Source organism: Dicentrarchus labrax, unplaced genomic scaffold (assembly GCF_905237075.1).
Source record: "Dicentrarchus labrax unplaced genomic scaffold, dlabrax2021, whole genome shotgun sequence".
NCBI lineage: Eukaryota > Metazoa > Chordata > Actinopteri > Moronidae > Dicentrarchus > Dicentrarchus labrax.
In genome coordinates, this window is record NW_026136722.1 from 15,633,426 (window position 1) to 15,645,393 (window position 11,968).

Below are 11,968 nucleotides of genomic sequence, written 5' to 3' on the forward strand. Positions count from 1 at the left end.
ACCATAAAATTCCCCAAATAATGTAAAGACTAAAAATTACAAAGATGTCTGTGTATGAACATGTCTATATGAAGACTAGGAGTGTCTGTATATTGTATGTTGAGGCACATGGACACAGCAGATAGCTTCCAAAACTGGTGATAACAGACTTGTGCCACAAGTGTTTTTAGCTGGGGCCCAATGTCCCTCACTATGTGGTGCATGTATGTTTTTTTTCTCTGTGTGGTAAGTCTTATCATGGTGGTGCACTCCAGTATGTGGACCCTGAGGTTGACATTGGTACAGACATTGTCCCCCAGACTGTAACTTTTAAAAATGTTTGTCGAATACTTTGCAACCAGATACCTGCATTAGCCTCAGCTGTACTTTGTGTTTAGTGTTAATTAGCAAATGCTAGCATGCTCAAATAAGATGATGACCACAGAAGACGTACTTCTTGAATACCAGCATGTTACCATTGATCACTGCACAATAGACTTCTTCTTGTGAAGTTACCTAGTAAAGCATCTATGTAGCCTAATTCCTGACACATCACTGGGTCATATGGCCTTGTTGAAACTGGAGGCTGAAATCAATTATCAGGGCAGTTGTGTTTGATTTCATAGACAGAATTGAAGCTTTTGTCTGTAAGAATCACAGCCTCTGGAGAAAGGTGTTGTTTACCTCAGTTCTAAAATGATTGGCAAACATAAAGATCCCTTGAGCAGCTTAACAAATCCTCAACTTTTCTGTTTCACTTTGAATTTCCCCTTGAGAGATGAATTAAAAGCAATTTGAATTTCACTGAACTCAGTCATGACTCCAATGAATAATTTGTCCATTCTTGCAGCGCCTCTGCAGAAACTGTCACCATAGACAATGATGTTTTTTATTTAGTTTAGCTTGTTTTTTGTGATAATAATCAGTGTCAACCTCTGATATTTTCCTCTCTCCGCAGTCTGTGTTGCATCCTTGTGTCAGTGTCTGTTATCAGACTGGGTTGGACCCCTAGCATCCACTTCCAGTCAGCTGCAGAAGATTTCTAACCCTGTCGCTACCGCTTCACACATACTAAAGACAAACTAAGTGAGCTTGAAGGCTGCAATGAAAAATCTGGGTTTAATATGTTTATCTCATCACTTTCCTCAAGATAATCAAGTGTAGAGGAACTACCCCCCCATCGCAAGGGAGTCCCCAGTACGTAAACAAGATGACGTACCAAGATGTGTTCCTTCTGATACTATATGTTGCCCCCTTTCCTACCCTCTTTACCCCCTGTGTGCCCCTCAGTTAGGACGACTTTAGGCTTGCTGGTCCAAACAAGACAGGTTCCTCTTACTGCCCCCGGACCAAACTCAGACCTGGTTCAAGCTTGGGAGGGCGGAGCGGGCAAACTAGGGTTGGGATATCCCTGCCGCAAGGTGTCCCTGACCGATAGGGATGCTTCTCTGTTACGCAGGCCTTATCTCCATTACCCCCCCGCCAGGTTGCTCAGCAACCAGGGGGGTTGTGGGGTACATCACTTCTGTGGGACGACGTAGTTTCAAATGGGTGTTCCCGCTCCTGTCGTTCTTTCTCTGTACTCATCTTTTGGTTTGTCCTGGCTCACTTTATCACCAGGCTCGTCTAGGCTGACAGAGGTTGTCCTGTTTCCAGTGCCGGAGACCAGGTGGGAGTACCTGCATGCAGGTAAGGGTGTGGCCTTCTCTGGACAGGGGTCAGACATACTTTGTGGTACTGCTGGACTAGAGTGTAGAGGTCAAACAGGATGGATATCTGAAGGTTCCCTGATAGGAGAGGAGCTTATTCTAACCTGTTATGTCTCTGCCATGTTCGCAAGATAAGGGCGGTAGTTCAGTCTAAATTCTTTTCATGAGCTGAAATAATGTTCTAGGAAAATAATATTAACCTTTTCAAACAAAGATGTTTGTTGTGCATATTTCCTGTCAAATTCAATTCAAAGATTTTATACTCATTTGTGGTCAAGGTCAAGTTGAATTATTATCTTCAGTTAGTGAAAGCCATTGAGGATTTTCATCAGCTGTAGCAGTTTTAGAAATATTTCACCTACTTATTTTGCCTTTTTTAAAAATGTCTTTATATTCTTACCACTAAATGGCAATGTCTTGTTAATATGTGGCACCATAACACGCTCAGATGTACTGGCCATATTTGTAGATTTGTTTCTTTCAGTCATTACTATCAAACATTTCTTATCAGTTTTGTACATGTATGAAATGAAGCTGTAAAACTGGCCCTTCATCCACTAAGAAAAAATATTTAATTGCAATTGTACAAAAAAAAGAGCAAGGTTTGTTCAGTTGTTTGTTAAATCCACAAAAAAATATCACACAATGTTACATTATAAGATTGTGGTGATTTTTCAGTATTTCTGTCTGAATGTATTATTATTTTTGTATTACTTGATATTACAGTAGCGGCATTTAAAGCATTTCACTGTACTGTTACTGAGGAGAACAGAGAAGTCTGGTTGAAGAAGGGTGTAACCCAGAGATAAGGCTATGTACGTCTTCTATTTAAACTACAACGCAGTTCACATTCTCAACGGCTAATTGACTATCTGTCCCGAGCCGTAGATCTGCAGGCAGACTCAGAGCAGCTGTCTGATGGTAGATGGCGGTATCTTCACCAAAGCTGCCTAAAAGCAGGTCTTATTGGTTTCTGTAAAGTAACAAACATGTTCCTTAATAGTTAAAACACCCTGCCAAGTTTGCTACAGAATAATGGTACGTTTGCAATGATTACTATAAGAATATAATATATATTTATAGCAGATTCTGTGCTTTGGATGCTGTAGGTGCACCTGTCAAAGTGAAAACCCTCGACTCAATAATCACCAGCAAAAATAATTAACAAAAGTTTAATGTTTTAATGCTTTGGTAATTTCTAACTATATAATAATAGTGTTATATATGTGTTTTTCATGCTCATCCACTCATTTTCTGTCTTAGGGAATGCATAAAAGTAGCTGAGAATTCAAAGATTCAACACCTGAAAAATATCAATGGAAAACAATCTCAGTTTTGAGGAGGTGGGTCTTTTTTTCTTTAACTTCTCAACAGTGTAACATCTTCCACATTTAGATTCAGTACATTTAGCATTACAACTGCCGCAAGATATATTGTCATAACTCCACAGTAGTGTGCTCAGATGATTCTGAAAAATTTGCTCTGGGTGGAGAATGTGGAGTTTTATATGTTCAATAAATCTCCAGTAAAACCTATTTTCCTTTTATCGTTTCATTTTCATCCAACTTTCTTCAATTAATTCCTTCTCAACTTTCCCTCTCGTCTAGGGCAGTGACATGTCGTATGAAGACAATGACTCAGCTTTCCCCTCTCCAGTGAGACTGTGAGTCCATTCTCTCATTTAGGCCTCTCTGTTTCACCACTGCTGTGCAGGTTAAGTTTGCATGCCTACACCACTCTGTATATGTACTGTAAATATGTGCAGGAATTCTGCATCCTGTGTCTGATAAGATAAAGGTATTGGGTCTTTCTTGCCCTGAATTGAGCATTTCAGGCAGTGCTCCCAAGATGTGTACCACCCCAACAAATCCCTCCAATCAAATGAAACAATATATATATAGGTTTAAGTTATAGGAGTTAAACTGCTCTAAGAATTTGTTTTTACAATGTATCAGATTACTTTAGAGAATTATGACCAAATCTGCTGTCCCTACCAGCTCTATGGAGCATTTTAGCCACTCTTGGCTCCTTGTTTTTAAAGTTTTGATGTATTCTAGCTGGAGCAGGCAGCTATTTTAAGTAAAAATGTTCTGATAATCACCACTGTTTGTTACCGGGCCAGCTGTATAAACAGCTTGTGGTAGATAGCAGATACCTGACCTAAAGGGAGAGCGAATACATTCATCAGGTGACCAGAAATACAAATTCCAGGGCAAGCTAATGTTGCTCCGTGTATAATAAAGTAACTGGATAATGTTATGTCAGCAGCTTGTTTGCACTGCCCTCAAGTTGTCAAAAAAGAAATGAATGCAGGTTTAAGTTTAGGGTTATGCTGAAGTCAAGTCACATTCCTATGCTTAAGCTTATAAAGCATTCAATCCATCTGTTAACTATACAATTGTTAAGTATTATTAAGTATTTACCAAAATTTAAATAAAATCAGGAATACTTACCTTGAAGTATGCACATGGACAAGGTGATTTAGCTTTTCCATTCATTTGCTTTCAGAAAAATTTCTGATTTACAGACTACAGGGTATTTTCAGCTAGTGATAAGTCAGAAATAACTTTCACACAATGTAGCAGCTTTAGGGCCACAGCTGGGGAAGGCTTAGCCAATCCTTGAAGGAAGCTTTTATTTTTTATTAAGCTCATGATACATATGCCTGAGAGTCTTATCTCAAGGCACAAAACCAAACTGTACAAGCAGTCAATGATAAGAAATAGGTTGAGCAATATCGCCCTCCTGTGGCCAAGGAGAGAATAGCACTGATCGCAGACTGAAAAATTTAAGGCATTTGCTAACTACAATTACAGGCTTCAAAGCCAGTTTAACTTACAGACACGATTATGGGAGTGCATTAAAAATAATAATAATAATAATAATAATTTACTCTCCCTGGCTGTGTTGAATCACTTCACAGGCACCAAGACCAACCTCTGACATGATGTGTGCAAGTTCTGGTGAGACATTAGGAGATGAAGCATTTGTTCATCCCTGTTTCTGTTTCTCCACACCACCAGGACTCCACCTCGCCTAAGCGGCATCTATGACCTGGAGCAGGGGAGGCAGGAGGAGGAGGGCGAGAATGAGCCACCTATGAAGGCCGTCGCCATCCCCAGTGTTTCAGAAGGTAGGTCCCCCTCACAGGCCATGCAGCTGTTGGTGATTTGACTTTTTATGTCTGTGCACAAATCACTTTTCTGTCACTTTATTTCAGCTTACCTGAACCTGAACACCAATGCCACCACCAGGGGGGATGCTCAAGTTAGTCGGCATTCATCAGATATAAAAGTTCATTAATAGAAACCAACATTATCTGCTGGTATATTTATTAACCACGCTGCATTGTCACAGGCCTATGTGGAGCTGAATGAGCTCCAGGGCAACACCTGGCAGGAGACTGGCCGCTGGGTGGGCTACGAGGAGAACCTTAATCCTGCTACAGGAATATGGAGTCCTTCTCATGTCTCTTACCTCACCTTTAAGAGCCTGATCCAGCTGCGCAAGACCATGAGCACAGGTGACTTTGGTTTTCTTAAATTAAACAGAAATTGTGTTTGATGAATATGTTCAATTAAAAGCAACTCAAATGCACTCAGGGGCTGTGATCTTCGACATGAACGCCAGCAGTCTGTCTGCTGTGGCCGAGAAGGTGGCCGATGAGCTACTGAACAAGGGTGAGATCCGCGCAAGTGATCGTGAAGGCCTGCTGAGAGCTCTCCTCATGAGACGCAGGTAACACACAGCACCCACCATTGATTTCTATAAAATCATAATGCCATAAAAATGTGTGCAGCATGTACCTTATGCTCATTTTATTTCCCCTTCCAGTCAGACTGAAGGACCTGTGGTGACTCCCTCTGGAGACATTGAGATGCAGACTTTTTCTGTAACCAAGAAGGTATACATTTTGGGTCTTTTTTACACAGTTTGTCCATTTTCATCCTTTGAGTGATAATCAAAATTGTGTATTCACATAACAGAGCTTACATTTTGTTTTTGCAGAGAGACAGCTCTGACAACATGGAGGCCTCAGTTGTCCTCTCAGGTATGTTCACGTCATTCAGATGCAGTTATGTGTCTCCAGGTTTTTGTATTCTGGAGCAGACATGGCTAAAAGAGTGTTTTTTCTATAGGTGCCCTGGACCTCCTGGAGAAACCAGTTGTGGCTTTTGTGAGGTTGACTGACTCTGTGGTGATTGAGTCTGCCCTGGAGAGTCCCGTCCCTATTCGCTTTGTCTTTGTGTTGGTGGGCCCCAGCCAGAGCGAAATAGACTACAGTCAATGTGGCCGCGCCATGGGTGCTCTGATGGCCGACTGGGTGAGAGAGATGCGGCAATGAGACCACACAATCTCACCAACCTACTTTGTTTGGCGCAGGTGAATTGAACTTTTCTGTGTTTCCGCTCCGACAGGTGTTCTGTCTGGAGGCGTTCTTGGCCCAGACCAACACAGATCTGACCAACGCCATCGCTGACTTCATGGACTGCAGCATTGTGATTCCTCCCACTGAAATCCAAGATAAAGGAATGCTTGAGCCAGTTATTAATTTCCAGAAGAAGATGCTGCGTGAAAGAGTCCGTCCCAACGACAGCCGTCTGGCCTTTGGTGACAGGGTCAAAGGTCAGTTTACAGTACAAAGCAGCCAAGACTTACAGCTTAAATGTTATTCGTCAAGGCTTTTGTGTGTTTACGCTATCCCTACTATATAATGCTGACATGTGGTTCTTATCATAGATTTATATGTCTGTTTTAAAGCAAAAGTAATTTTTTTAAGAAATATGTGTATTTACTTTATGTTGGAGTGTTAGATAAGATTTATACCTCTCATACCTGTCCATTAAATATGCAGCCACAGTCATCTGCCCATTAGCTTAGATATTAGATGCTTAGATACCCACTCCATTATGAAGGATTGAAGTTTGAGAAATTATTGGTGAGCAATTATTGTAATTGTTGTGAACCCGATTTACTATAGGTTAACAAACCATCAGCTGGATTGCTGAAGTAAATTATTGCATTTTTTTTAGCATTAAAAGGAAAGGCAGATTTAGTGATTTAATGTCTTTGTTTGTCTAGTTGAGAAACCTCCAGAGGAGCCGCGGGAGGACCCTCTGGCCCGTACAGGCTATCCTTTTGGCGGGATGGTGAAGGACTTGAAGCGCCGTTTCCGTCACTACATCAGCGACTACACAGACGCACTGAACCCTCAGGTCCTCGCTGCCGTCATCTTCATCTACTTCGCCGCCCTGTCTCCGGCCATCACTTTTGGAGGCCTTCTGGGTAAAAGAGAGCTCAAGATAGAGAGTGTCTATTCTCTCAGTTTATTGACCTTTGATATTATTAATTATTTTCTCTTTTATCTAACTCTAGCTGACAAAACTGATAAAATGATGGGCGTGTCAGAGCTCATGATCTCTACCAGCATTCAGGGTGTCATCTTCTGTCTCATCGCCGCCCAGCCTGTCCTTGTCATCGGATTCTCCGGACCACTGCTGGTGTTTGAGGAAGCTTTTTTCGCTGTACGTATTGTATGAGTTGTCAAATGTTAAAACTCCTGAAATAAATCTCTAGTTTTTCTTCGTTAACATCTACTTTTCTACATTCATTCCATACTAGTTCTGCAAGTCCCAGGGCATTGAGTACATTGTGGGTCGTATCTGGGTGGGGATGTGGCTGGTAGTGATCGTGATCATCATTGTGGCCGTGGAAGGCAGCTTCCTGGTCAGATTCATCTCCCGCTTCACTCAGGAAATCTTCTCCATCCTCATCTCTCTCATCTTCATCTATGAGACCTTCAATAAGCTCATCAAGGTTTCCTCACCTCCTCTCTTCATTCATTTCATACCACATTTCAGACACTTTTTTCCCTTTTAGTCATCGCTGCAATCGCCCGCATTTGTTGTTTCTTATTTTGCTTCCTCTGACTTCTCATCTCAGATCTTCAAAACCCACCCTCTGATTCTGAACTACGATCATCTGAACGACTCAATGGAAAACCCCTTCCACCCGCTCGTCAAGGAGCACATTGAGTACCATCCAGATGGCAACGTAACCATTCATGAGCTTGAGGTTGAAAGGCCCTACCCCAACACTGCCCTGCTGTCCATGTGCCTGATGTTTGGTTGCTTCTTCATTGCATACTTCCTCCGCCATTTCAAGAATGGTCATTACTTCCCTGGCCCGGTAAGATCAACTTCCTGTGTCTGTAGATTGTGTAGTTTTGAAAAGGCTCTAAATGGAAAAACCAATTAAGTAGGTTCTGTGATTTTGACTATGATGTATCTTTTGCTCTCTGTCTCACTAGCTTCGTCGTTTGATTGGAGATTTCGGTGTCCCCATTGCTATTTTCTTCATGATTGCAGTGGATATCAGCATTGAGGACGCTTACACTCAGGTAAGTGTTTTGTCGTGGTGAGATAAGTTTTTTGAGTTAAGTCTCTAAAAGAAAAAAAATCTATTTATCTAGTTATCTCACATGTTAGTATTAAGGAACTATAGGGGGGCCTGGTTCCCCTTATTTAGATATGAGCTCCCCCAAAAACATGGTTTGTGAAATATTGGGGGGTGTCTTAAATACTTCCATTTTTGCCCTGCATTTCTCTGTATGTTCATCATCATGGATCATACGTAAAATTAGGATATTATTGATGTATAATTCATGCATTAGGGTGATTCCTCACTAATTCACTTTCATAAGGATATATGCATGCATCTTTGATTGCAATTTCATAAACTTCACATCACAATCATCTTTCTTAGTCCCACTCAGTCTGTACTGTAAATTGCCACTTTTAATTTCTCTGTTTTTAGTCAGCGTGCTGTAAGTTAACCCCCCCGAAAGCCACTGTATAGTTCGCACACTGGGTGTGGTGGATTTAGTGTGGTCAACGACAAATGCAGTAAATTTGAGCCATTAAATTCAAGAATTTTCACTCTGGCCCCAAGAGTTTTGTTTCAATAAAATATCTAAGTTTTATTCAGTTCAGTTATTTGCATTTTTATTTTAACAAACAGACCATTTACATTTAGCTTTATGATGGACACATACAGATGCTTGTAGCTTTTGTCTGATGTTTTGGCCATTTGTACAGTCCTGAAGAAACAAAACACAGTTTCAGCTTTGATTTTTATTTTATTTTATAGTTAATGACAAATGACAAATAAACTTAGACTTGAAGGTTAGTAGTTTAAGGTGACAGTGGATCGAGGCATTCCTTGTAGCATTTTGGATCACAAGTTTAAATACAAATATGGCCAAACTGAAACTATGCTCAGTTCTGTGATTTTTTTGTTGTTGTTATAAATGAGCTGATTAAAGATCTTTCTGTCCCCTTGTAGAAACTGGTTGTGCCAAAAGGTGTTGAGGTGACCAACCCCAAAGCCAGGGGCTGGTTCATCAGCCCCATGGGAATAAAAAAACCTTTTCCCTATTGGATGATGGGCGCCTGCTGTGTACCAGCACTGCTCGTCTTCATCCTCATCTTCCTGGAGTCCCAGATTACTACGTGAGTGACACTATAGTTGTATATTAGCCTTCAATATTACTCCATGTAATCCCATCCAGAGTTTCTTCTGATATTCTCTGTGGATTGACAGGCTGATTGTGAGCAAACCTGAGAGGAAGATGGTGAAAGGATCTGGTTTTCACTGGGATCTGCTCATCCTGGTCACCATGGGAGGCATTGCCTCTATTTTCGGGGTGCCATGGCTGAGCGCTGCTACTGTGCGATCTGTCACCCACGCCAACGCTCTCACTGTCATGACCAAGGGCCCGAAACCAGAGATTGAGAAGGTGATAGAGCAGAGGATCAGTGGCATTCTTGTGGCCATCATGGTTGGTAGGTGCTGCCATCTACAGTGCTGATACAGACACAGCAGGGTCGCATACAATTTTCATTTTTTTCTTAATAATCATTCACTTTCTGTGATTTTCAGGTGTTTCTATTTTCATGGAACCTATTCTGAAGATGATTCCTATGACAGCCTTGTTCGGCATCTTCCTCTACATGGGTATTACCTCTCTGAGTGGAATCCAGATGTGGGACAGGATGCTTCTGTTGATTACACCAAAGAAATACCATCCCTCTGAGGCCTATGCCACCAGGGTATGCAACCTCCTGAAATACAGGACTTTGCTCTGATTATTAATATATTATACACCCTTGTGTCTGAAGTCATATAGCTGTACTGGGTATAGACTGAAATATGATCATTTTGTGTCTCTTTGTGGTGACTTTGAATCTGTTTGTGGTCATTTTACATCTTTTGGTCGTCATTTTGTGTCTCTTTGTGGTTGTTTTGCATCTTTTTGTGGTCATTTTGTGTCTCTTTGTGGTTGTTTTGCATCTTTTTGTGGTCATTTTGTGACTCTTTGTGGTTGTTTTGTGGTCATTTTGTATCTCTTTGTGGTTGTTTCACATCTATTTGTGGTTGTTTCACATCTATTTGTGGTTGTTTCACACATTTTTTCAAAGTAATTGAACTAACTTTCCAACAAGTAATGTTAACAGTCACTTCAAACTGAGGCTCTGGCCCAGGGGTCCTGTGAACCCTTGGACTCCTGGGTCCAGTAGACCCTTTCAGAAATCCTTCCATGCAAAAGACTATCACGTTAAATTGTACATGCGTTGTTTTTTCTTATTGCCTATAACAATCTCCCCGTAAATTATCTTAGCCTGAATTAGCATTCTGTTTCCACGTTAGTCTTTGGCTCTGTGTTCCCTGTTAACCCTGTCCTCTGTTCATTTGTGTAGGTGAAGACCCTGCGTATGCATCTATTCACTCTGATCCAGCTCGTGTGCCTGGCTCTCTTGTGGATGGTGAAGATCAGTCCCTTCTCCCTGGCACTGCCTTTTGTTCTCATTCTCACCATTCCTCTGCGCATGGTCATGACCGGCACGCTCTTCACTCCCATGGAGATGAAATGTGTAAGTACCTCTCTGTATCTGTTGCATTAACCTCTAAGGTCAGGCACACATTATTGTGTTACTTGGGTTTCTCTGTTGTAACTGGATGTGTGTGTGTGTGTGTGTGTGTGTGTGTGTGTGTTGCAGCTGGACGCAGATGATGCCAAAGTGACATTTGAGGAGGAACCTGGGAAGGATGTGTACGATGAGTGCCCACTCCCATAAACAACACCATATCATTCATGTTTCATTCACAAACTTTCAAATGAACTAATTTCATGACTGCCATTAATCTTTAAAAATATGTATTGTTGTAAACATACAGTTTCAAACTATTCTGTTCTGTTATTATTATTTGTCTTTAAAGGAAATTACCTCTCATTTCTAGAATTCATACATTATTCCAATAGCTGAATCTGTGTTTCTTCATCTTTTAGTTTGGGGTTTATTGACAATGCTTCCCTTTTTTTGTTTCTTAAATCAGACTGTTTAGTGATTTTATGATGGAGAAACATTTGATGTATTTAAATCAGAAGTATTTTCCCTTCAGACGTGAAGTAAATCCATTTATACGTTTTTTTCTTTAGTGCATAACTACAGTATAGCTTTAGAATACCAGTGGTGCCACATTGTAGATCTGCTCATGTTGTAATAACATGACTGCACCTAACTTAATGTTCCCTATTTAAGTTAAACACATTTGATCTATTCACTTCTTTACACATGCACAAATAATGCATTTTCATGGGACTATCACACCAGCCTTTAGCCCCATACAGTAGCCTTCCTTTGTTTATTTTCAAAATGTGTTTTCAATTACCTAAGTGTTCCCCATTTGACATATTGTGTATGGTTTTCCTGAAGAATTTGGTCTCTTCTGTTCCTGTTTAGAATGTGTATAGAAAGCTGTGTAACGCACTTATATCCGATTGATTATTGCTTTTATGATTATATAATGTGATAAAAAGTGATGGGTGGATAGTGTATGATGAAATATAATTATTTGAGCCGGATGTCGTACTTATGATATAATCAGGGAAAAGCTTAATTGTAAATGCATCCTATTATGCCTTTTTGTGTTGCCTACCATGTGTTTGTGTGCCTGAAACACTGTACATGCTATGGATTTTCATTTTATTAAAAATAAAAACAGCCTATAAAGTGCCTGTCTTTATTAATGCATTAGAAAATACAATATTTCACATCACTCACATCGTTTTTATCATTTCATCCTATAAGTAACAAGAGAGGGCTGTTCAATTGCGTGCCACTCAGCTGAATGATGCCTTCAATGTTGTCCAGTAAAGTACAAAATTAAGCAGCATGTCGTTTTCTAGTGGGGCAGCTGGCAAAATTAGCTCAGACATG

At 40.6% G+C, this 11,968-nt stretch overlaps 1 protein-coding gene across 2 annotated transcripts; it reads left to right on the forward strand.

Annotated features, from left to right (window-relative positions):
- Positions 1-1,501: 1,501 nt before the first annotated feature.
- On the forward strand, positions 1,502-11,761 carry slc4a1a (solute carrier family 4 member 1a (Diego blood group)). 2 transcript variants are annotated; one of them, XM_051388332.1, is made up of 21 exons: positions 1,502-1,668; positions 2,952-3,031; positions 3,296-3,351; positions 4,712-4,821; positions 4,909-4,955; positions 5,046-5,211; positions 5,291-5,426; positions 5,523-5,592; positions 5,697-5,739; positions 5,828-6,012; positions 6,107-6,314; positions 6,771-6,974; positions 7,065-7,213; positions 7,311-7,505; positions 7,632-7,877; positions 7,999-8,088; positions 9,033-9,199; positions 9,291-9,532; positions 9,630-9,799; positions 10,448-10,621; positions 10,748-11,761. In XM_051388332.1, exons 2-21 carry the CDS (start codon positions 3,005-3,007, stop codon positions 10,823-10,825), a joined length of 2,763 nt encoding a protein of 920 aa, XP_051244292.1. In that variant the 5' UTR covers positions 1,502-1,668; positions 2,952-3,004; the 3' UTR covers positions 10,826-11,761. The 2 variants fall into 2 exon arrangements, with proteins under 2 accessions (XP_051244292.1, XP_051244291.1); XM_051388331.1 differs by having other exon boundaries at positions 6,771-7,213.
- The last annotated feature ends 207 nt before the right edge of the window (positions 11,762-11,968 follow it).